This window comes from Cherax quadricarinatus, chromosome 20, assembly GCF_038502225.1.
Source record: "Cherax quadricarinatus isolate ZL_2023a chromosome 20, ASM3850222v1, whole genome shotgun sequence".
NCBI lineage: Eukaryota > Metazoa > Arthropoda > Malacostraca > Decapoda > Parastacidae > Cherax > Cherax quadricarinatus.
This window is the reverse complement of record NC_091311.1, coordinates 47,127,972-47,154,822: the sequence shown is the minus strand read 5'-3', so window position 1 is coordinate 47,154,822 and position 26,851 is coordinate 47,127,972. Positions and strand designations below refer to the sequence as shown.

At 40.8% G+C, this 26,851-nt stretch overlaps 2 protein-coding genes across 7 annotated transcripts in view; one reads left to right on the top strand and one right to left on the bottom strand.

The window, feature by feature from the left end:
* The window catches only part of LOC128700397 (pH-sensitive chloride channel 1), a 658,890-nt gene extending 654,784 nt beyond the window's left edge, over positions 1 to 4,106 (bottom strand). Inside the window, exon 1 of the mRNA XM_070087056.1 lies at positions 3,520 to 4,106. The gene's annotated coding sequence lies outside the window, so the exon portion shown is untranslated. The remainder of the gene's footprint in view (positions 1 to 3,519) is intronic.
* Positions 4,107 to 15,454: 11,348 nt separating this feature from the next.
* The window catches only part of Ocrl (Oculocerebrorenal syndrome of Lowe), a 134,996-nt gene continuing 123,599 nt past the window's right edge, over positions 15,455 to 26,851 (top strand). For 3 of the 6 annotated variants that reach the window (XM_070087054.1, XM_070087053.1, XM_053793450.2), the window contains exons 1-4: positions 15,457 to 15,515; positions 19,590 to 19,663; positions 20,967 to 21,065; positions 23,999 to 24,200. In XM_070087054.1, coding sequence (XP_069943155.1) covers positions 21,009 to 21,065; positions 23,999 to 24,200 — 259 coding nt within the window. In that variant the 5' untranslated portion in view covers positions 15,457 to 15,515; positions 19,590 to 19,663; positions 20,967 to 21,008. Of the gene's footprint in view, positions 15,516 to 19,589; positions 19,664 to 20,966; positions 21,066 to 23,998; positions 24,201 to 26,851 lie in introns of all 6 variants that reach the window. The other 3 variants (XM_053793459.2, XM_053793443.2, XM_053793467.2) reach the window with 3 other exon arrangements.

The window sequence follows — 26,851 nt, the reverse complement described above, 5'->3', positions numbered from 1 at the left end:
CAGCCTGGTTGATCAGGCTCTGATCCACCAGGAGGCCTGGTCACAGACCGGGCCGCGGGGGCGTTGACCCCCGGAACTCTCTCCAGGTAAACTCCAGGTAAACTCCAGGTCACTACTGCACAGTTGATGCTGGTCACTACTGCACAGTTGGTGCTGGTCACTACTGCACAGTTGGTGCTGGTCACTACTGCACAGTTGGTGCTGGTCACTACTGCACAGTTGATGCTGGTCACTACTGCACAGTTGGTGCTGGTCACTACTGCACAGTTGATGCTGGTCACTACTGCACAGTTGGTGCTGGTCACTACTGCACAGTTGATGCTGGTCCCTGCTGCACAATTGATGCTGGTCACTACTGCACAGTTGGTGCTGGTCACTACTGCACAGTTGGTGCTGGTCACTACTGCATAGTTGGTGCTGGTCACTACTGCACAGTTGGTGCTGGTCACTACTGCACAGTTGATGCTAGTCACTACTGCATAGTTGGTGCTGGTCACTACTGCACAGCTGGTGCTGGTCACTACTGCACAGCTGGTGCGTGTCACTACTGCACAGTTGATGCTGGTCACTACTGCACAGTTGGTGCTGGTCACTACTGCACAGTTGATGCTGGTCACTACTGCACAGTTGATGCTGGTCACTACTGCACAGTTGGTGCTGGTCACTACTGCACAGTTGGTGCTGGTCACTACTGCATAGTTGATGCTGGTCACTACTGCACAGTTGATGCTGGTCACTACTGCACAGTTGGTGCTGGTCACTACTGCACAGTTGGTGCTGGTCACTACTGCACAGCTGGTGCTGGTCGCAACTGCACAGTTGATGCTGGTCATTACTGCACAGTTGGTGCTGGTCACTACTGCACAGTTGGTGCTTGTCACTACTGCACAGCTGGTGCGGGTCACTACTGCATAGTTGATGCTGGTCACTACTGCACAGTTGGTGCTGGTCACTACTGCACAGTTGGTGTTGGTCACTACGGCACAGCTGGTGTTGGTCACTACTGCACAGTTGATGCTGGGCACTATTGCACAGCTGGTGCTGGTCACTACTGCATAGTTGATACTGGTCACTACTGCACAGTTGGTGCTGGTCACTACTGCACAGTTGGTGCTGGTCACTACTGCACAGCTGGTGCTGGTCACTACTGCATAGTTGATGCTGGTCACTACTGCACAGTTGGTGTTGGTCACTGCTGCACAGTTGGTGCTCGTTACTACTGCACAGTTTGTGCTGGTCACTACTGCGCAGTTGATGCTGGTCACTACTACACGGTTGATGCTGGTCACTATTGCATAGCTGGTGCTGGTCACTATTGCACAGCTGGTGCGGGTCACTACTGCACAGCTGGTGCGGGTGATCGTTCACCACATCCTACCATTCAGAGTCCTTATACCTCGCTCCCATCCCGCCATCTGAACGCAGGATATATAAACTGAGATATGTGTACCTCTTTATATATACTCCCTGAAAATTCAGTTTAATACCTATTTTAGGAATTAAAGTATTCTTTACTGGTGGTGAACAGGTCACAAACAACCTGACTGATCAATCAACCAATCGTCTGCTAAACTGTGAAACAATATATCTAATCAAGTTCCCATATCATTTCTCATAATATTTATGTATATTAATGTAAATCGCAGAATATTTTAAGATTAGAATATTCATATTAGCTATTTTTTTCACTTGCAAACTGTAGTATAATTAATTTTCTTACAATATGAATTGATGTTCTTTAGTTCACTGACAGCCGTAGTAATGTTATATTTAGCTATAAGTATCTTAGAGACGAATGGTTTTAAGCCCACATGTGGTGATTAAAACACTTCTTTCTAATCATCTCTTTTATATGTAAACCTCGTGGTCTTTACGTGGATAAACAATAAAAAGTATATATTCATTCTTATTTAAAAGTTAAGAGTATTCTTGAAGTTAGTGTAGTGGTGAACTCTGTAACTCACTCGCAGTCGAAAGGCGTTAAGGCAGCGCAGAGGTAGGGTATTCAGATCACAAATGAAGGACCAGGGTTCATTGTAGGGTGAGGTGATACTTATGGCCAGCTCTCCTTACACCTGAACCCCTTCTTGATCTAGCAGTAAATAATTACCTGGATGTTAGTCAACTAATGTGGGTGGCATTCTTGGCAGGGTGTAATATATGTTCAAGTCTCCTTACACCTGCTTTCCCTGCTTGCATAGCAGTAAATAGATACCTGCGTGTTAGTCGACTACTGCTGGTGACATTCCAAGAGGTAAGGGAGGGATGATGGGGTCCTTTATCTTAGGATTGAGCTTTTAAATGTGTTGAGGTAAAAATAAAAGCGTCTATTCTGTAGAAAATGAAGATGGTTCTTACGGCGCCTGGAAGAAGTAACAGCAACCTCATAAGAATGAAAATTCAACGGTATACCAAAAGATCACCACTACTGTAGCTCCTGTAGACTGAATCTATGGCGTCTGTAAATTATAATCTCGCTATGAGATGTAGCAACTAAGAAGTTTTTTTTCATTAATTTCTACGTCTATAAGCCTCTTCATAAAAGTCGCAAACATGTTGCAGACTTAAATGAAAAGTTGTTCCTACCAGACTGGAAGACCAGTCATACAACAGCCAGTCACTGAGTTGGGTTTAATTTTTGTTCATTGATGAGGGTAATTAAGGCTGCAAGTCACCTGTCAACTAACTTAGTTGATGGAATAAATCACTTGCGCAACACTATGTATCTTTATTGGCAAGACGTTTCGCCCGTGCAGCATGAATCTTGGTACACAGGGCTAATACCACTACTACTGCAACTCTTTTACCAACCGCTGGCCCAGTTGGCATGACTTACTCCCACTAGTGAGTTCCGTCCACATGTGATGCTGTCTGCAACTGCCTCTCTTCTGGCTCCAGTATATAGGTCTCCACCCTCATGCCTCTGAGATAGGAAGATCAAGGTTAGGAGAGTGAACACTTATCATTGATAAGGGGCTGAACATATATCTAGACCTTAGCTAAGGGACTGAAGACTTATCAAAGCTAAAGGAGTGGTTTTCAGACCATTCTGCCGAGATTAGACAAAAAATATTAGACATATTAGACAGATATATGAGTGAGAGAGCTGGGTTTGATTAGTGCCTGAGTTATTTAAGTGAAATCTTATGTGGTTTTGAGAAAAGGATGGACAAGTGGGTGATTGGACTGGAGAAGGTCTAGATTATAAGGACGAGGATTACTTGCTTGAATTTTCTTACCCTATTCAGGTACTTCCTAGGGACTCTTAGGAAGTCCTAGTTAATAGTAATCTAAAAAGTATCATGTTAACAGCTAGATATCACTCTCATTTTGTGCTCCCTCGGCGAAAGTTACAATTTAAGTTCAGGATCTGGCCCCAGCAACTATGGAAGCAGCGTCGTTCCTGCTTACACTCAGGCAGCGCCAAATACCTAGAGAGACAGGCATGGACACATGGGGTAACTTGCCTCATGTAGTGCTACGTGAGACAGCTACGGTGCTACACGTGGGCCAACTTACCTGATGCAGTGCTACACGAAACCTGGTGGGGTGCTACACGAAACAGCTGGGGGTGCTACACGGGACAGCTGGGGGGTGCTACACGAGACGCTGGGAGTGCTGGCCACTCAGAAGCATCCCTAACCAATCCTGATTATTTTGCTACATCTATTTCAGTAAACACGCAGCACTGTTCAAACTTCGCCCACATCAAAGCACTTTTACACACTCACTTTTTTTCCCTTCCGCACTCTTACTTTCTAGTGGCACCTTCTAGAACATGGCCTTTATCAAAACAATTGTTTTCAGCTTTCCGTTTTACTCCACAAGCATTAATACCATTAACAACGAAGAAATATCGCGCACTACACCTATATTCACCACTGGCGATATATACGCGCTTAATTTTCCATTGCTAGATATCGCCAATTACTGAGAACACCATAAACACAATGGGCCAGGTAGGCCCAGTGGATGCCACCCTTACAGGAGACTATGGTTCACTTCCTGCTGTAGCACCTTCGGTAGATGAGTCGATGTAAGACCTCCACAGTTTTTACTTAACGGGGATTTCCTCACACAAGAGGACACTGACTGCACTGCACGACTCTCACGTCTCACAGAAACTGGCAGGCCTTAGCATCCCAACTGTTTTTAGCTTGGATACCAACCCAGGGCAGAGGTGGTGGTGGTGGTGGTGGTGGTGGTGGTGGTGGTGGTGGTGGTGGTGGTGGTGGTGGTGGTGGTGGTGGTGGTGGTGGTGGTGGTGGTGGTGATGGTGGTGGTGGCGGTGGTACTGGTGGAGATAGTGGTATCTTCTACAATACCCAGTTCTCACCTCGTCTCTGCACCATTATCTACGAGTCCTCATAACACTGCAACTCCTAATGTACGCTCCTACCCATAATACGCTAATATTTCCGTGCTGTACTTATTTGAGAACTTCTATACTATCATACCCTCCAGTTTCAAAACTATAAACGCTATATTTCTACTATACTCTCAGACCTTTGCTCATATTATAATAAAATATTTGTAAAATATTGGTATACCCCCGCAATACCGTCATGCCCATACTATACTGCAAATTTTTTTCTGCGCTAAGATTCTTGTGTTATGGGTCTACAGTTGTCGTTTTTCTATTTTATTTACAAACAGTTCTTTTTGGGGGGGTAGGTTAGTCAGCACTCTAAAAATATTCTGTTTAAGAACATCATCAAATTCACTCTATCAGCACTAACTTGCTACAATCGTGACCAGTTCACTGGCACGTTACATAAATCCTAATCACGACTCAAGTAAACCATTCAAAATCAATTTTTTCACAATCCGTAATCCTAGTCTATAAAATCGTTCCATGTCATCAGCCAGGAGCGCGAGCAAATGTGGAAGAATGAGGAAAAAACACTCCACGCTATTTAAGCTGAGGCGCTGAGTTGTTAGTTAAGTTAAACCTGAGTTATTCCACCAGCAAGGTGAGGTGACCCAGCATCGGCGAGCTACCACAAAAGTTATGCTGAAATATGTGAAGGTGACAGAAGGTAACATGAAACATGTTGCATAAGACCTTTATTAGCAATAAGAGGTTTCGCCCACATGAAGTGTTACCTGATGAAGCTTCATGTTGATGAACGTCGCAATAATAAAGGTTGGATCATGTGAACCTAACTCCGGCTCAGGTGAAATTTCCCGATTAATAACTAACATCAACAACTATAACAGAAGGCAGAGTGTCCCAGCGAAAGATGAAGACAAGTGAACGTGGAGCACCTCAAAGTTCAGCTCTTGGACCCATACGTATTCTGGTTTTATTTTCTGTATGTGTCTTTTTTTACTTACAAAGGATCGAACATCCTGCATTACACGCACAATGATTATTTTTTTAGGCAGCGTCCTTCAGGACCATGAAAGTCTAATGCTCTAACCGATACGAAAAAAATTCTCTTTTCCTACCCGATGTCATAGTTATGACACAATACTCCCGTCTGGGATGTTTGAGAATCAAGCCTCCTGCGTCACCCTTAACACTCTGAAAGACCTCCTTTAAGGTTGTAATCCCATCGAAATTCTATCGAAACATGATCTCCTTTCGATCTTTTGAGACTTATTGTATGCATAAAATTTTCTTATATGTTTTACTATGTTTACGTGACCTATTCTTGTTCTTTAGATATGTAGTTCTATTAGCTTGGATAATTGGATATGGCAACAGGAAGTTGCCAGCCCTTTTGCCTTCCAGAGACATATTGCTTAGGAATTATTACTTCCATCACTTTGTCCTGAAGAAAACTAAAGCAAAATCAACTCTTCAGGCAGTGCTAGAGATGTGGGAGAAGGTTAAAATCCAAACACTAATTTTGGCTGACAATAAAGGCAAATTTCCTAAAATGGCCCATAATACAAGATAAAAAGAAAACAGAATCGAATCTACGGGACTGTCATACTCAAATGATGATGTTTCGGGAGCAGCTAGAGAATTCTTCGATGTGGCTCACAAGACAGTGATGACATCTCAGTTGAAGATAAGGCCTTTCTGGTGAGAGAGTGGTTCTCTCTAATGTCTACTTGAAGTTCAAAGAGAAGCTAGGAATCATTGATGGATCCCCGTGAAAACCAGCAAGTGAAGATAAGGATCTCGATAAGAGTTCACTTGTCTTCTGGTAAGATTCAAAGAGAGATCACTGAAGGACCTGAAGGCAGCAATCGGGTCGAAGGCTTACCCCAGGAATGATTACAAGAAACTTCTGCTGATTCTGTCGTAAAGATTTCAGAGTAAAGCGTGAAGATCAGGGCACCTGGAACCTTCCTTCAAGCCTGATAGATGGCAAATGTCATTTATGTTCCAGAGATCTTTCTCATCAAAGAACAGTTCTCCCTCACTGTTCAAGTTTTGTGTTCGGTGCTGAAACTCAGCCTCCTCGTTTCTCACTTATATACCAGGTCCAGGCATCAAGCAATGATCGTATCATAGGCTCCAAAATGACTTGGACTTCATGGAGAATCTTGGAAGAGAATTCAGGAATTGTCAGTTGTCGAGCACTGCCCTCACAGCCTTCAAGCGCCACATATGGCTGTATGTGTCCGAGGAACTGGTCAGCCTTCTCCTGTTCTCCTGGAGAACAGGAGAAGGCTGCAATGATGGAAAATCTCAAGAAGAGAGAAGGGTTTGAAAAGGCATGATAACAAGAAATCTGCTCTCAAACATTACTGCATGACTTCGTGATAGCCAAGAACCGGAATGTCTTCAACCTATTTCTCCCTAAGAGGGGTCAGAGTCTGTGTCCATCCTCACAAGGCCATCTTCTTAATGGAATGTAGATGACACTTAGCAATGTTCCACAGCCGCCAACGTTTCGTTAAGGGTTGTGAACGACAGCGCCGAGAGGGTTGTTGCTGTCATTTCACAATTCAACTCATCCACCACCAAACATGAGACCCGAAGCAGTACAACCTGAGAGTTAGTGCTCAAGACGAGAAGGACATGTTCTCCATGCCAAACGATATATTCTGAAATAAATTAGACTATATTTATGCTATTCGCATTTATTTTGTGATCGGAAAGTTTAATTTTTGCGGCACCCCTAAATATTTAGCTCTGGAAATAAAATTTCACCGGAAGATATGTTTTGAGTGAAGGTTTAGGGCAACATATCTCAATTAAAATTCCATCTGTTAATTTTTGGATCATAGACACACAAGAGAGTTAATAATCCCAGAGGGATTATCAGTTAAAGCCAACTGATAATATTAATTTCCACAGGTATCCTTCCCCAGCATGCTACTAACACCTAGGTACTTTACTGATAACATTGCTGCAAATGTATGGGGACCTGTCAATTCGTCTCGTCCCACTCCGGAATCAAATTTAAGTCCTTTTGACTGTGAGTCGAACGCTCTATCACTGAGGTAAAAGTCATCAAAGAGAAAGTTAAGTAAAGAGTTACATGGATCACGCATACAATCTCACTCCAGCTTGAAGTAACTTAATTTACACAAGACTACTGAAACGGTGAGCAAAGCTGATTCCATGGTCTAGCTTCCTTCTTGCTTCTATCTTTTCCGTCTTCCATTCACCCCATCTCACTAGCCTCACTTTTATCTTCTCTTCCTGCAACCTTCCATTCCCTCTCTTCCAGCACCAGTTCCTTCCTTTGATCTCTCGCAGCAGTTTCCCCTCTCTCCTTCCCTCCCATCTTTCCTCCCTTCATTTCATCCCCTCTTCCTCCTTTTCGCACCACAGTCAGACAGTACAGTTGCTTTCGAAGTTTACTAAAAAACAAAATGGTAATTGTTAAACTTTTTACTCAGTAGATTCTGTTTAACTCCTGCCTGAGGCTTGTTTACCTGTCTGGCATCCTTGATAAGGTGAGCCTCACAGTGAGCGATGGTTCTTCTATCCTCTGCTGAACCACCTCCAGCTACTGTAGGTTAAAAAGCAGGCAAGGAGCCAACACTGGACCACCACAAACATTCTTCCTGCAGCACTATGTCACTACAACCAAACTTTCAAATGATCCAAACGTGTAACCTGGAGGAAGATCCAGTTTTTTGGTATTCCTGTTCAAATTTGACAAGAGATACTGGCACCACTAGATGATAATAAAACATGAAACGGTTCAAAGGGAGCTTCGTCAAGTTAAAGCTCTCCTAGAACAAAACATTTTTGTTATAAAGTAAATGAAGACTTACAAATGCTAGGACAAGGCAGATACAGTAAGGGTTGACCGGGAGGAAGACAGGAGATTGAAGAGGCGGACATCTCATTTGCAACCACGGAATGCTGCCATCACCACGCCCGGTATTGTATTCCACCGCTCACCTAGGACGATGTTACACTAGCTCACTCAGCACGATGCTGTACCAGCTCACCCGGCATGATGCTGTACCAGCTCACCCGGCATGATGCTGTACCAGCTCACCCGGCATGATGCTGTACCAGCTCACCCGGCATGATGCTGTACCAGCTCACCCGGCATGATGCTGTACCAGCTCGCCCGGCATGATGCTGTACCAGCTCACCCGGCATGATGCTGTACCAGCTCACCCGGCATGATGCTGTACCAGCTCGCCCGGCATGATGCTGTACCAGCTCACCCGGCATGATGCTGTACCAGCTCACCCGGCATGATGCTGTACCAGCTCACCCAGCATGATGCTGTACCAGCTCACCCGGCATGATGCTGTACCAGCTCGTCCGCATGTACCAGCATCACCCGGCATGATGCTGTACCAGCTCACCCGGCATGATGCTGTACCAGCTCACCCGGCATGATGCTGTACCAGCTCACCCGGCATGATGCTGTACCAGCTCACCCGGCATGATGCTGTACCAGCTCACCCGGCATGATGCTGTACCAGCTCACCCGGCATGATGCTGTACCAGCTGTACCCAAAGTATTTCTTCTCCTATGCCAAATCAAAATCGAGAACAACGTCCAGTATTGGGCCCCTACTTAAACAAGATGGGTCCTACACAGATGACAGCAAGGAAATGAGTGAGCTACTCAAGTCCCAATATGACTCAGTTTTTAGCAAGCCGCTAACCAGACTGAGAGTCGAAGACCAAAATGAATTTTTTATGAGAGAGCCACAAAATTTGACTAACACAAGCCTATCCGATGTTATCCTGACGCCAAATGACTTCGAACAGGCGATAAATGACATGCCCATGCACTCTGCCCCAGGGCCAGACTCATGGAACTCTGTGTTCATCAAGAACTGCAAGAAGCCCCTATCACGAGCCTTTTCCATCCTATGGAGAGGGAGCATGGACACGGGGGTCGTCCCTCAGTTACTAAAAACAACAGACATAGCCCCACTCCACAAAGGGGGCAGTAAAGCAACAGCAAAGAACTACAGACCAATAGCACTAACATCCCATATCATAAAAATCTTTGAAAGGGTCCTAAGAAGCAAGATCACCACCCATCTAGAAACCCATCAGTTACACAACCCAGGGCAACATGGGTTTAGAACAGGTCGCTCCTGTCTGTCTCAACTACTGGATCACTACGACAAGGTCCTAAATGCACTAGAAGACAAAAAGAATGCAGATGTAATATATACAGACTTTGCAAAAGCCTTCGACAAGTGTGACCATGGCGTAATAGCGCACAAAATGCGCGCTAAAGGAATAACAGGAAAAGTCGGTCGATGGATCTATAATTTCCTCACTAACAGAACACAGAGAGTAGTCGTCAACAGAGTAAAGTCCGAGGCAGCTACGGTGAAAAGCTCTGTCCCACAAGGCACAGTACTAGCTCCCATCTTGTTCCTCATCCTCATATCCGACATAGACAAGGATGTCAGCCACAGCACCGTGTCTTCCTTTGCAGATGACACCCGAATCTGCATGACAGTGTCTTCCATTGCAGACACTGCAAGGCTCCAGGCGGACATCAACCAAATCTTTCAGTGGGCTGCAGAAAACAATATGAAGTTCAACGATGAGAAATTTCAATTACTCAGATATGGTAAACATGAGGAAATTAAATCTTCATCAGAGTACAAAACAAATTCTGGCCACAAAATAGAGCGAAACACCAACGTCAAAGACCTAGGAGTGATTATGTCGGAGGATCTCACCTTCAAGGACCATAACATTGTATCAATCGCATCTGCTAGAAAAATGACAGGATGGATAATGAGAACCTTCAAAACTAGGGAGGCCAAGCCCATGATGACACTCTTCAGGTCACTTGTTCTATCTAGGCTGGAATATTGCTGCACTCTAACAGCACCTTTCAAGGCAGGTGAAATTGCCGACCTAGAAAATGTACAGAGAACTTTCACGGCGCGCATAACGGAGATAAAACACCTCAATTACTGGGAGCGCTTGAGGTTTCTAAACCTGTATTCCCTGGAACGCAGGAGGGAGAGATACATGATTATATACACCTGGAAAATCCTAGAGGGACTAGTACCAAACTTGCACACGAAAATCACTCACTACGAAAGCAAAAGACTTGGCAGACGATGCACCATCCCCCCAATGAAAAGCAGGGGTGTCACTAGCACGTTAAGAGACCATACAATAAGTGTCAGGGGCCCGAGACTGTTCAACTGCCTCCCAGCACACATAAGGGGGATTACCAACAGACCCCTGGCAGTCTTCAAGCTGGCACTGGACAAGCACCTAAAGACAGTTCCTGATCAGCCGGGCTGTGGCTCGTACGTTGGTTTGCGTGCAGCCAGCAGCAACAGCCTGGTTGATCAGGCGCTGATCCACCAGGAGGCCTGGTCACAGACCGGGCCGCGGGGGCGTTGACCCCCGAAACTCTCTCCAGGTAAACTCCAGGTAAACCCGGCATGATGCTGTACCAGCTCACCCGGTATCAACTCATCAGGACTGGCAGCGACATAATCACAAACTTCAGCAGCGACTTGCGAACTCCGAGTCTTTCAGACTCTCTTCCGTTAATTACTGCTTTAAGAGATCGACCTCGATGGAAATTAGTGTGTAAGGTATAGAAGGAAGTCAAAGATTAGTAGTGTTTTGCCAGAGACAACAGTGACATGGTCAAAGACTCCAGCAATGCCCAACGGTACGTTAATTGAATCTTGTATTCATCCAGGGCCTGGTGTCGCATAGTGGAGGAGGTCATCCAGTGCCTGGTGTCACATAGTGGAGGAGGTCATCCAATGCCTGGTGTCACATAGTGGAGGAGGTCATCCAGTGCCTGGTGTCGCATACAGGGGGAGGTTATTCAGTGCCTGGTGTCGCATAGTGGGGGAGGTTATTCAGTGCTTGGTGTCACATAGTGGAGGAGGTCATCCAGTGCCTGGTGTCACATAGTGGAGGAGGTCATCCAGTGCCTGGTGTCGCATACTGGGGGAGGTTATTCAGTGCCTGGTGTCGCATAGTGGGGGAGGTTATTCAGTGCTTGGTGTCACATAGTGGGGGAGGTCATCCAGTGCTTGGTGTCACATAGTGGAGGTCAGCCGGTAAATTGGTGTTACATAGTTGAGATCTTAGTTGTGCCGCCCGAGTGGCTAGTTTATTGTGCATCTCATGCTCATCCTGTGAGCGGTAGTGCGAAAAAAAAAAGATTACAAAGGTCACAATGGCTCTTGTCAGACCCACTGAGGATTTTTACATCATTAGAAAAATATTAGCCATATAATGTTTTACAATTATTCCATATGGGTGATGTACACAATGTAGTACGGAATACAAGATATATATATATATATATATATATATATATATATATATATATATATATATATATATATATATATACATATATACATATATATATATATATATATATATATATATATATATATATATATATATATATATATATATATATATATATATATATATATATATATATATATATATATAATTACCATTAAAACAGACTGGTCAAAACTGGATTGGAATCTCTTCAATAAAAACAGTTCATTAATCTAATCGATGCAAAATGTGGATACAAGATCATACAACCTCAAGATTTCAAATGTCTTATTAACAATGAAGTGTTTTACCATATCCTGCAAGGTTTGCATTGAGGTGTCGCCAAAAAGTTAGATGTTTGGACACTCTAGGATATAATACTTCACTGTATGGCCCTGTCTCTGTCCACACACTTAGCATTTTGTCATTGACATCTGCATATAAACCGTAATGCCAGAAATACTTATAACCTAGCCTTGTCTAGCAATAACATCATGCAGACAAACTATCCTTGTTACTTTCTCCATAGATACTGTATGTTTAACTGGGCACATATCATTATTATGGACAATGTTCTGTTAGTTCCAATCTGCAGCTCTGCTTTCTTCAACCTTTCTGACAATGTTTCGTAAACTTCTATTTGAAAAATCAAAATTATTCTCAACATTCTCTTTACTTAATGCTTATTTAGCTAATTTATCAACTTTGTCATGTTCTTGGAAGCCTATATGAGAGGGAATCCACAAAAGGCTAACTGTAATCCCTTTCTTAATAATTTGTACCTAGCTTCATACACAAATATGTTACATTCAGGTCTCAGGCTATTTAGAGCAAGTAATAAGGAAAGAGAGAGTCAATTACAATTACACTGAGTTCGGTAGTAGTTTCCACAAGCTTGAGGGCAAGTATACTAAATAGCTCAGTTTGTAAGGTAGAATCCCAATTATTAATTCTAATGAGCCTCAGTATTATAGTACTATCAGGCTGGTTTATGATAACCATTTCTTGAACTCCCACTGTCAGGGTTAAGGGAGCCATCAGCGTTGATAGTTTGCGTGATAGTATTCTTTGTGCTAAACCATACCCCCGGCCGGGATTGAACCCGCGGTCATAGAGTCTCAAAACTCCAGCCCGTCGCGTTAGCCACTAGACCAGCTAGCCACAATAAGATTCATCCAACACGGCTAAGGCCGTGTATTAGTTTATGTGATAGTATTCTTTGTGCTAAGGTCGTAGGTCGTGTATGTGTTCCTGAACACTGATTTTAGAAAATAATTGAAGCTGAGGAGTGTGCATGATTAGTTTCTAAGAAGGATAGGTGGGCAAAGTGATATCAAAAGCTGTTATCTGCCAGGGCGGCGGGAAATGCTGTTTCCTAGCGTGATACAGCTCATACAGACCAGACATTTGGTCAACGCGAATCCTAACCCACAGTAGTTAGGTGCTTCTCACGTCCTTGGTTAATGTGTCACTAACTTCTTCCTCTCACAGTAAAGTACTGCAGCTTGTCTCTTATTTTTTAACAGTTTTTTATTCTTCGACCTTGTTTTGTGGGATGAAAGCAGTGATATGATTTGGTTATATCGAACCCGGACCCTCGCCGTATGAAGCGAGAGCTTCAGCCACCAGGCCACGGGACACCTTAAATTTGTTGGTTACACTTTCATGTTGCGAATGTCTTGTTCCACCACATCACAAAAGTTTACACCAAATTCTGACCCTACTATTTGCATATTTCAGTAGAAATCGCGATTCGTGAGGGCAGGTGACTTTCTTTTCTGTCTTTAACTGTCCAGTTTCAGTGAGCCTGTGCCCACTGTAGCCTCAGTTTCCTGTTCTTAGCTGACAGGAGTGGAACCCGGTGGGAGTTTTTACTTCCATTCACTTCAAGGTTTGACGTGCTATGCATTCATAGATGATCTGCATACCACTGTAGTAACGCATAGTTACTTGAATTACTGTCACCTTGAACCAATCTGTCGATTTTCCTCTGACCCCTCTCATTAACAAGGCTTTTTCGCCCACAGAACTGACGCTCATTGTATGTTTTGTGTTTGTCCCATCATTCTCTGTAAACTCTAGAGACTGTTGTGAGTGGAAATCCCAAGAGATCAGCAGTTTCTGAGATACTCAAACCATCCCATCTGACACTAATAATATTTCCATGATCTGTCTAGATCACATTTCTTCCCCATTATGATGCTCGGTCTGAACAACAACTGAACCTCTTGACCATGTCTCCATGCTTGTAGGCACTGAGGTGCTGCCACGTGATAGACTAATAAGATACTTGTATTAACGAGCACGTAAGATTATTTAGGCACAGGTACCCCTCAAGGGAAGTTTCTTGACGCTGGTGAGGGGCTGTTGATCTAGGGAATTAGATCTATACTTCAGTTACCTGAATTGAGTCTGAATACCTTCCATTCTGGAGTTTACCTGGAGAGAGTTCCGGGGGTCAACGCCCCCGCGGCCCGGTCTGTGACCAGGCCTCATGGTGGATCAGGGCCTGGTCAACCAGGCTGTTACTGCTGGCTGCACGCAATCCAACGTACGAGCCACAGCCCGGCTGGTCAGGTACCGACTTTAGGTGCTTGTCCAGTGCCTGCTTGAAGACAGCCAGGGGTCTATTGGTAATCCCCCTTATGTAGCTCTCCCCATGTTTATATTAATAATAACAATAATAATAGGCCTGGAACTGGAACCTGGTATACTCCAGGTACACGTAAGTACAATTATTATACGTAGTAACATATGTGTAAATTACTTAGGATAATCCCAAAAAATCCAAAGTGTATTATTTCCATTGGTGTACCTAATAAAATGACCACTGAGTTTATTCACCTAGCATTGAGTTGGCTGCTGTGGGTCGCAGTTCCTGATGGCCAACAGGCTTTATTGTGTCATAAAGATAAGATAAGATAAGATTTCGTTCGGATTTTTAACCCCGGAGGGTTAGCCACCCAGGATAACCCAAGAAAGTCAGTGCGTCATCGAGGACTGTCTAACTTATTTCCATTGGGGTCCTTAATCTTGTCCCCCAGGATGCGACCCACACCAGTCGACTAACACCCAGGTACCTATTTTCTGGTAGGTGAACAGGACAACAGGTGTAAGGAAACGTGTCGAAATGTTTTCACCCGCCGGGAATCGAACCCGGGCCCTCCGTGTGTGAAGCGGGAGCTTTAGCCACCAGGTTTCTAGCCCGGAAAACTAGCTACCCAGGCTAACCCAAGAGGACTATCTTATTTCCACTGGGGTCCCTCACTTGTGTTCCCCAGGATGCCAACCACACCAGTCGACTAACACCCAGGTACCTATTTACCACTAGGTGAACAGTGACAGCAGGTGTAAGGGAACATGCCCAACATTTCCACCCTCGCCAGGTATTGAACCACAGACACTGTGGGAGGCGAGTGCGTTGCCTACCAAGCCACGGGACACCTGAGTTACGAACCCGCCGGGTTAATAATCCCGACAAGATCTTCACCACTTATCGGTTTTAAGTCACATGTCTCCACCCAAAAAAAAAAAAAAAAATAATTCAGTTTATGTTTTAAATATTTACGTTTTCTATTAAAGATTGTGTTTACAATGTCTTACTTTGACTTTTAGAAATAAAGTCTTTCAAAATTGTTCGTAAGGGATTAAATTAGAAGAGAGATAATCAACGGGTTAGAAATACCAACATCTTCAGTGAATACTTTAGTATCATTCTATTATAAATAAACCTAGTTTAGATGTTAATGTTTTAAGTATAATCATCGTGAGTTTTGGAACGTTGATTAGAAGTTGTGTCGAGAAATCAGCTCATTCAATAAGGTCAAAATTACAGGTTGTAATGGGCTCTTAATTTAAATTACGGGGCTTTACTGAATTGTGTATTGATGTAGTGGAGATATTTGTGGTTTAATTGGCTAGGTAGTTGCATGATGAGCTTAGTTATTTAGGTTTTTCTGTGACGTGGGAAGGTCAAGAAGTGTCTTAATTGACTAATTATGTCTTGGGTGGTTTGATTAATTAGTGTCCCCTCTTGGGAGTGTCCCTTGATGCCGGTGAGGGGAGAGGGGGATCTTGATCCATGGAATTGGGGCCCATCCTTACCTTGGCTCAGTTCAGATTGTCTTTTTTTTTTTTCCTCCCCCCCTTTCTATATGACCCCTACGGGTTTACCGCTGCTCCCATAAGTATAGCAATAAAAAATAATGAAAGTCCCCGGCAGGTTACAGGTTTTCTCATGTGATTTATTCCCGAGTTTAGACTCGGATTTGGGGAAAATAGTTGGTAAGGTCACAGCATGACCTTGTAGAAGCAGTTAAAAAGTGCCAGCTGTAAGGACTGATTGTAAATTATTATGTAATTGGGAATGTGTGAATCACTGCTGCACAGTAGATGTGGTTAGTAAGATTACTTAGGTACAGGTATACATAAGTACAGTTACTATACATGTGTGTAAATTACCTAGGATAACCTAAAAAAAAAAAAAAAGGTCAAAGTGACTTATTTTCATTGGGGTCCTTGATTATTTCTATTGGGGAAACCCCTCAAGGGAAGTTCCTTGATGCTGGTGAGGGGGCTCTTGATCTAGGGAATTGGATCTGTGCTTCAGTTCCCTAAATTGAGCCTGAATACCTTCCATCCCCTCCCCCCCCTCCACAGGTGCTGTATAATTCCTACGAGTTTAGCGCTCCCCCATGATAATAATAAATTCATTGGAGAAATACATATATTGTGACACAATCACCAGCAGTGAATGTGTTCACTGATACAACAAGTAGGTCAAGGTGACCTGTGTAGTGTACACTACACTGCTTGTAAGTTACAGTCTGGCTTCTTTTTTTGCGGTGTTATCTTAGGTTAGATATATATAATTTATCACCAGTGTAGTTCTGTAGTAGTTAGCTCTATATTTATTGAAATGATTGTATAATTGTAAGTCTATTTAAGTACAGGTCTACTTAAGTGCAAATATCATACCTAGTAACATATGTGTAAATTATTTAGGAAAACCCCAAAAATGTCAGAGAAAGTGACTTAAATTTCACTGGAGGTCATTGTATATGGTTTGAATCAGATTTAAGATTAGCTGATACTGTATATATTAATTAGAGAAGGTTGCATGAACTCTGTATAATTGAAGATGATGCCAGATTCTTGTGTAGACATAATGGGTATATAAATTTTCTGTGAATATTGTAATGTAATAATAATTATGTAGATGTACATAGTACACTGTATTTCACCAGTAACACACAAACAGATGGTGATGTTTTCTAAGGATAGTAACATATATTTTCCGTGTGACTTACATTTTACCAAACATCCAGTCAGAGTTTATATATTAAAATCATAATACATATAAATAGTATATAATGCTAAAAGGTTGATGAGTAAGCTTCTCTCTCTTATGGGTTTTGGGAATCAATGCCCCTAAGGCCCGGTCAATGACTGGGCTGCAGGGGCATTGATCCCTGAAACCCTCTCCAGGTATAGATATGGTGTTTGAAGTGATCAGTCCCTCAGTCTGTTGATGATGTGAAGATGTGAATAGGGAGTTTTAAGATAATCAGTCCCTCTAGGCAGGTCCTCCTCAAACCCAACTTTTCTGTCATATTACTCAACCTATTTTTGCTTCTGCCGAAGGTGTCGGCTTCAGTCTCTCTACTTAGCAGTTGTTCCTGTCATCTCAGATATTATTTCAAAACCAGTACTTTTGTATATCTTTTCTAAATCTAAGTTCATCCAACATGAATCCATTATTTTGAGTTACGTACATGTATTTCTTGGAAGACGTGAAGCATCAAACTGATTGATTGATAGACAAATAGAGTTGCAGTAATTGTCCAGATGCTGCATAGACAGCCAATGTTTTTTTTTTCTTTAACCCGTAAACAGTCCAAACGTATATATACGTTTTTTCAACATTTGAAAGTTTGTAAAAAAAGTAGATCTTCTTTTTGTTTTTCTACATTTGAAAATGTGTAAAAAAACTTTGATCTACTTTTTTTTGTTGTTATATTTGAAAATATGTAAAAAAAACTTAGATCTACTTTTGTAGCACTACACATGTGAACATAGATCTGCTTGGACCGTTTACGGGTTAAATGGATCCTTAATTGCTTTTTGAAATTCTGCTAAATTATTGTGATATTTGAACTAAAATCAACACAAAAATTTCTTTGTCCTACCAGACTTTATTTCAGTATGTTATTTGGGAAAGAACATTTTTCTTGTGATTATTTTTTCACTGTGATGCCCTGCTGGCCTCAAGTAAAATATGTTTTTTTTTTTTTCAACAAGTTGGCCGTCTCCCACCGAGGCAGGGTGACCCAAAAAAGAAAGAAAATCCCCAAAAAGAAAATACTTTCATCATCATTCAACACTTTCACCACACTCGCACATTATCACTGTTTTTGCAGAGGTGCTCAGAATACAACAGTTTAGAAGCATATACATATAAAGATACACAACATATCCCTCCAAACTGCCAATATCCCAAACCCCTCCTTTAAAGTGCAGGCATTGTACTTCCCATTTCCAGGACTCAAGTCCAACTATATGAAAATAACCGGTTTCCCTGAATCCCTTCACTAAATGTTACCCTGCTCACACTCCAACAGATCGTCAGGTCCCAAGTACCATTCGTCTCCATTCACTCCTATCTAACACGCTCACGCACGCTTGCTGGAAGTCCAAGCCCCTTGCCCACAAAACCTCCTTTACCCCCTCTCTCCAACCCTTTCGAGGACGACCCCTACCCCGCCTTCCTTCCCCTATAGATTTATATGCTTTCCATGTCATTCTACTTTGATCCATTCTCTCTAAATGACCAAACCACCTCAACAACCCCTCTTCTGCCCTCTGACTAATACTTTTATTAACTCCACACCTTTTCCTAATTTCCACACTCCGAATTTTCTGCATAATATTTACACCACACATTGCCCTTAGACAGGACATCTCCACTGCCTCCAACCGTCTCCTCGCTACTGCATTTACCACCCAAGCTTCACATCCATATAAGAGTGTTGGTACTACTATACTTTCATACATTCCCTTCTTTGCCTCCATAGATAGCGTTTTTTGACTCCACATATACCTCAACGCACCACTCACCTTTTTTCCCTCATCAATTCTATGATTAACCTCATCCTTCATAAATCCATCCTCCGACACGTCAACTCCCAAGTATCTGAAAACATATGTACTCTATTTAGTGACATCTATATACAAGTTATGGGTATGGATGAACTTGGAAAATGTATGGAGGTTGTCATTATCAGTTCAGTGGTCTAATTTAAACAATGAACTTAGTATTAAATTTATGTAATATAATAATAATAATAATAATGCCATTACAGAAATTTTACAGAATTGAAATTATGATTTTTCATTTACAGCGTGTCAAATTTGTATAATTTTGGACAGATTTCAGTGTCTTCTGGTAAGGTTTCTTGTATTTTGGGTCTCTATTTGCACTGAGTTTTTACATAGATTCAGACTTTTGCTTGGAATATCAGAGATATTTCATATGTAATGCTCATGGGTTCTGTTGCAGCTCTCAAGAAAGTTTTTAAGCCTGGATTAGCATTATAGTATAGGCTCCTGAAGATGAGTTAGCAGTAGAATGCATGAATGACTTGTATGTTTTGATACGTTCAGAGATTCAAATAAGCATGATGTTCGTTGTCTGAAACCAAAGTTTGATGTTCTGTAGTTATAACTATTTTGTTTTTAATGTTATTCTCATTTTGTGTAGCATTATATGATAGCAACAGTTTTGTCTGAATATATTTCAAGCTCACTGGCATCTTATCAACATTAATGTACTTTATTTGCAGTATAAAAAATATTTATTGTCCAACTATTTACTCCATTCTAAAAACTTAATGATTTGTTTCCTTCCAAGTATTATGCATCCAGTGAGATTTGGAGCCCTAACATTTGGAAAACTGCTGAGATAACGAGGTATACAGCAGAATGGTTAGTTAGCATGTAGAATAAAGCAATCTGCTGATCAATTATTTATTAAATCTCTTAACACCAAATAATACTGTGTCATGTACACCTATGTATAACATGATTGTTACTGTACATACACTAATTCTTTTCTTTAGTGCATGCCCTCATGAGACGAGCTCTTTAGTAAAGATACTGGCATCAGAATTTTCAAATGATATGCATCACCAGTGGATATTGCAATCAAACATGTTATAAAATTCCTGTGAAAATTACAGTTTAATAATTCTCCAGTAATTTAGTGATGTACTTCATATAAACCTAAATGGAAAAATACCTACAGTAATTTGATTACCATAGCTGTGTGATTCTCAGCCATTTCCTTTGATGCTTGCTTGTGCTCTGGACACTGCTCACTGAAGAAACTTTTGCATGAAGTTTCTGCTCAGAATCTCTAAAGAGAATTATTGGTGAATCTGAAATTAGACATTACCGTTGCATGCCTGTGCTTTTTCTTTATATATATACAGTGGAACCTCGGTATACGACCAGCTCCCTCCTCGAACAAGGCTCAGCACTTGACCAAACAAATACGACCTGCCAGAACTTCGCTGTAAACTATTTCGTGTTTCTTTGCATTTTTTGGTGTTTTTTTGTATTTGTATAAATAAGTCTTCATGGGGCCTACGAAGATTAATGATAACAGCCAACCAAACAGAAAATTGGTTGGGAAGAACTTGTTCGCTACTCAAACAGAGCGGCACTCGAACAGCCTTCTGGAATGAATTAAGGTCACATACCGAGGTTCCACTGTTTATTTTTACTACTCGTTCACTGCTGAGTTTTTTTTCTGTAGGTGTTGAGATACTTTCTTGTACAGGCTAAACTGTTTCTTTGTATAGTTTGTTGTATATTAAGTTTCAGTTTCTAATAGCTTAAATTTTAAATTATCATTACTGTCATGAAAAGCAAAAAACAAATTATAAATGGTTGACATGCGGTATTTGTTAATATTTCTAGATGCTGTAAATGAGTGCAGAATATTTAGGCAGGTTTTGTAATGAGTTTAGTCTGCAAGAGATGTTGCTAAGTGTTGCAGTGGTGCTCTGTATTCGCCCAGTGTGATGCCATTTTGTGTCCTGGCAAGGGCACAGAAAAATGACAGTACTGCAGTGTGCCTATTTATATTAATTTAGTAAAGCAAAACTGACTGTAAAGTGTATAATTTTATAATAAATTGTTGAAATGTAATCTGAATTTTAAAATATAAGGATCTCATTAACCTCCATACAGTATATTTATTATATTATTATTTATTTGTTGCCAGATGTAAAGGAGTGTTGAGTGTAGTAGGAGCACAGCACCAGTCATGGAGCTTTCACCACACGTACAAGAGAAGCTTCTCTCAGGCCACAAGCTCACTGCTGTATCCTTATCATGCACTGCATTATGTATTCTACTATAACATTCTTGCAACATTTTTATTTTTTGCATGTATAAACTTTTATTTTAATTTATGCTTATTATATGCTTTTTAAAGAACAAAAAGGCACAATACCGTGACTGGAATAATACACAAATAACCCACACATAGGAGAAAGAAGCTTATGATGTTTTGGGCCAACTTGGACCATTGACAAGTCCCACTAACACACGAAGGTGAGGGAGCTTTCTTGTGTTAGTGTAACTTGTCAGTGGTCCAAGTCGGATCAAAATGTCAAGTTTCTTTCTCCTATGTGCGGGTTATTTATGTACATGCTTTTTATGAGTTTTCATGTAATTGATGCACAATAAAAATGGTATGTATTTCCAAGATGGATTTCTTTGCATAGTATATTTTAGAGTACAGTTGAACCCCCTGAACATTCTAGTGCTACATTCATAGAGAGATCAGCAGTCTGGAATTCATAATTGAGTCCATATGGTAATAAACCATAACCAAGAATGCTTGGTCATGGTTTAAGTTGTCCCAGTAATTGAAGCAGACCTAGAATAACCCATAAAACAGGCCTAGGAGGTGGGGAGAATTGGGGCCCAACTCTTCTGCAGTATTATTATTATTATTATTGCTGTTGTTATATTCATGTGAGTTGCTTAATCCTCCTCAGTTAAGCTGCATAAAATTGACTCTTTCTGTCACTTTGAGATCTATTTCAGGCCACTTATGATTTGATACCGACCAAAATCTTCTCCATTTCACTAGCACAGTGGAACCTCAGTTTTCGTAATTAATCCATTCTAAAAAGTTTGACAAAAACCAAATCGAATGAAAAGTGAAGCAATTTTTCCCCTAAGAAATAATGTAAATCCAGTTAATCCATTCCAGACACCCAAAAATATTAACAAAAACTACATTTTATTGAGAAAAACAAAAGTTTTACATTCAGAAAACAGTGAGAAATATAAATGACTAATGAAGTGGATAAATAAACATTTAACATCACTTTTACCTTTATTGAAGACTCTTGTTGGCATATGGAAGCTGGCGAGGAGGGGAGAGGGAGGAGGAGAGGTTAGTGTTTGGAAGGGGAATCCCCTTCCATAAAGACTTCAGGTATCAAGGCCCTAGCCAGGGTTACTTCCCTTCTTTGCTTTTTACTGGCACTAGGATCAGCTTGAGAGTCATTGTACCCCTGTCACACAAAAAATCTGTCCAGAGAGATCTGTTTCTGGTGTCTCTTTAAGATTTGCCTAAAATAGGACAAGGCATTGTCATTGAACATGTTGCACACACAGCTTGCAACAGCTTTGTTAGGATGATATTTCTCCACAAAACTTTGCAACTCGTTCCACTTTGCACACATGTCCTTAATCACTGAAGAAGGTACATTCTTCCCTCTCTCTCCCTCTGAAGCAATTTGCTCAGCTGCAGTCTGTTGCTGTCCCAGTTAAAGGTCTTGCAGCTCTTCAGTGGTTAGCTCTTCCCTGTGGTCGTCCACCAACTCTTCCACATCCACTTTTGTACTTTGCTGCGAGTTCTTTCTTGAATTCTATCGTGTTTCTCTCCTTCTTTATCAAAGGGCTGGCACTCGGAACTTTCTTTGCCCCATGGTGGCTAATTTAGCAGTCACACTCAATAAACAAGCACAATACAATGGATTATTATGAAATGTTTTGGATGAACGCACGGGGTGATGCTCACTCAACAAGAAACAAAGGCAGACTGATTCATGAATGCATGAGATGCTTTGTGTGGGTGCTTGAGTGGCTGAGGCATGCGGATGCATTTGGTACGGACCATTTTCAACTCTACGAAAACCGAGTGGATGTACGAAAACTGGGACAAAATTTTGATGAAAAAAGTCATTGAAACTCGAATCCTACAAACACTGGGGCATACGAAAACCGAGGTTCCACTGTATATCTTCTGGTCTCGGTAGCTGCCCAAGGAGGTACTACTTTCCTGCCAAGTGAGTGTAAAACGAAAGCCTGTAATTGTTTTACATAATGACAGGATTGCTGGTGTCTTTTTTCTGTCTCATAAACGTGAAAGGTTTCAGGTACATCTTGTTAATTCTACTTACATTTAGGTTACACTAAACTTGCATGTACAAGCATATATATACACACCCCTCTGGGTCTTCTTTTATTTTCTTATTCTTGTTCTTCTTTCCTCTTATCTCTATGGGAAAGTGGAACAGAATTCTTCCTCCTTAAGCCATGTGTGTCGTAAGAGTCGACTAAAGTACTGGGAGCAAGAGGCTAGTAACCCCTTCGTCTGTATACATTACTAAAGTTAAAAAGAGAAACTTTTTTTTTTGGGGGGGCCACCCTGCCTTGGTGGGAAATGGCCGATTTGTTGAAAGAAGATCTGTTCCAAATTCACTATTTTAACCCAAAATCAAAGGTTAGCTGTTCTAATCATGCACTGTGTGGAGGCAGGCTTTCTTTTATACTGCACTCACCCTCCACACAGACCATTTCCCTCATGTGTAGGCCAAAATTTGCAGCTCAAAGCCAATTTGAGGGTGCTATGATTTATGGGTAGATCTACATAAGCAACACTGGCCTGGGTCATTGTAGATGTATGTGACTGATAGTAAAGAGTTAAACAAGGTTGAAGTTGGAGAAGTTGTGGTCTGTTGCACTTGGCAGAGTTGTGATGGTCACATTTGTAGTATCAAAGATTGAATACTATTAAACACTCCTACTCCACTTTCATTAGAAATGTTCATTGATAAAGACATTAATAAGTTTTTGTGCTAAATTAATTTTCTTAATTTATATGAATCTAAAATTAGTAATAAATTACCATAGAGAGAACTAACTTTATTTTCCATGTTGACTGAGTTGCTCTCAACTAATATGCTTTTGCTTTTGTCCATCACTAGATGTACATGCCTTAACAAAATACCCCAGGTAGTTGAAGCAGGACTCGTACAAGAATTTATCAAGACAACACGAGTCGTGGCACTGATTGAAGTAACTACTCAGGAAATCAAGCAAGGAGGAGAGCAGGCATTGCTTATCTTCCAGACTGCAAGAGTTCCAGTTCACAGTGCAATTGACCTTAGCATTGAGCAAGTTCTTCCAATTGACAGTAATCTCAAGTGTGAGCTTGGTGAGTAGCACTGGCAAAAGCAGTACTGCTTAATGAAGTTAGAATAATTTTATTTTTTCTCAACAAGTTGGCCATCTCCCACCGAGGCAAGGTGACCCAAAAAGAAAGAAAATCCCTGAAAAGAAAATACTTTCATCTTTCACCACTTTCACCTCATACATAATCATTGTCTTTGCAGAGGTGCTCAGATATGACAGTTTAGACATCCCTCCAGATTGTCAGTATCCTAAACCCTTCTTTTAAAGTACAGGCATTGTACCTCCCATTTCCAGGACTCAAGTCTGGCTAACTGGCTTCCCTGAATCCCTTCACAAAATATTACCCTGCACACACTCCAACAGCTCATCAGATCCCAAAAACCATTCGTCTCCATTCACTCCTGTCTAACACGTTCACGCATGCTTGCTGAAAGTCCAAGCCCCTCGCCTCAAAAACCTCCTTTACCCCTTCCCTCCAACCTTGAGGACGACCCCCACCTCTCCTTCCTTCCCCTACAGATTTATATGCTCTCCAAGTCATTCTACTTTGATCCATTCTCTCTAAATGACCAAACCACCTCAACAACCCCTCTTCAGGCCTCTGACTAATACTTTTAGTAACTCCACACCTCCTCCTAATTTCCACACTTTGAATTCTCTGCATAATATTTACACCACACATTGCCCTTAGACAAGACATCTCCACTGCCTCCAGCCACCTCCTCGCTGCAGCATTTACAACCCAAGCTTCACACCCATATAAGAGTGTTGGTACCACTATACTTTCATACATTCCCTTCTTTGCTAATGTTTTCTTTGGTAAATCTAAGACATTTCTTCTAAACTTTTGTATTATAATTAGTGATAGGAATAGTATTTTATTTTCTTATGGATTTATGTTGAAATGTATATCTGCAATTTAAAATTCTTAATTAAATAATGAAAACTAATTTTGCAATATGTTATAGTATATGTATATTACAAAATCAGTTTGAAAACAGAATCATAAATGGAAGATAATGAGCCTTCTTTTCCTTATGAAAAACACTGTGAAGTGACATAGTATACACGTACTGTATATCTTAATTATGTATTTTCATACTTTCTCAAGTCTTTGTAGCTAGGTTGGTTGAAGAGAGTTACAATGTACTTACTCTACATAAGCTTTTCTGAAAATTTATGATTCATAGCAATAATACATGTTTTATGTTGGGAATGGTGTATATTTTACCAATTACAGTAAATAGTCTAGGTAGTAGAGCATTGATCACCCATGCAGCACTATCTCAGGGGAAAATACACTTTTACTCTTTCCTTTTCCAGAAAGTTGTTTAATTTTTGTTACAAACTGCAGTACTACCCAGTGGTCTCCTTCATTTTCTCTTCCTTTGCATTTCTGTTTTTTTTTTAATAAATAGAGCAACAGTTCTGTTTTCTCACCTGTTTCATTCTTTCCTTAAGTGTGTCGAGTAGTAGAGTTAATAAAGGAAAACACCTTAAATTTGTTTGTGCATTGGGACTGATGATTTACAAGAGTAAAGTGTAGATTGCTTCCACTTAACAACAGTAAAGTATTCCACCAAAACTTATAACAGTGCTCATCTTACTTTTGTTATCCAAACATATTTTATTCTGAATTAAGTATTCGCTGTATTGAATTTTATAGAGAATACTTTTGACACAGTTGGTATCTATTCTTTCCAATAGGTAATTTGGTAATCCTCTTCTTACTACAGATGAATACAAAGTGTTAGACTGCAGCATGTCTCGCACAGTGAGCTGTGCCCCCACTGGGATTCAGGTTGGGTAAATCTTAACATCATGGCTGGGTTGTCTGCCAAGTTGGCTAAGACATTCTGAGATGGAGTTTGATATGTTAGTGTCATGTAAGCTGTAGTTTTTTAAGAAAAATGAAAATTAGATTAACGCTGCTATGCATATTTAATGGGTTCATTGGTTTTCTAAAATGTTTTTGCTTTATGTAAAGATATATACTGGTCTGTGTGCATTGGTATAACAGTCATATGATATGAATGGTAATGATCATATTTTTCATCAGTTTTTCTCATACATTATTACATTGTTTTGAAAACAGGAATTTTAATATGAAAGTAGGACTTATTTTTTTCTCTTTATAGGTATATTCTACTACCAAATTACATAAAATCAAACTGTTAATCATCTGTCACTTCTTCATTGAGAGTTGCTAGCTGTTGGGTGCAGCACTGCAGTAATGTCTTCTTATACCATTTTATGCAAATGGAGAAACTTTAAATTGTTTCTCATTTAATTTGTTATACAGTATTTGTATTAAATTAGATTTTTTTTTTCAATAATAAGATAGAGCATACTTTTTTCATTAACCCTGGTGTTAAGCACTGTTCTGCACATGAATGTTTCAGTTTTTCCCACTAATAATTTTTATTTAAAGATACTACTGTATAAAATATTTTCTGGAAATTTCTTACTCCATTTTGAAACATCTTCATAAACAATTAAAATTTTCTTATATTTTCATGCATTTTGGAAATCTCAATAAATTGTTTGGGGTAAGTTGGGATAGTAAATACAGCAATAGTATACATTTAGGATGGTCGGTACAATTTGTCTTGCTGTTCACTATTTTGCATCAGTACTGTATTTATGAATGCTAAGTAGATGCAGTATAATCCA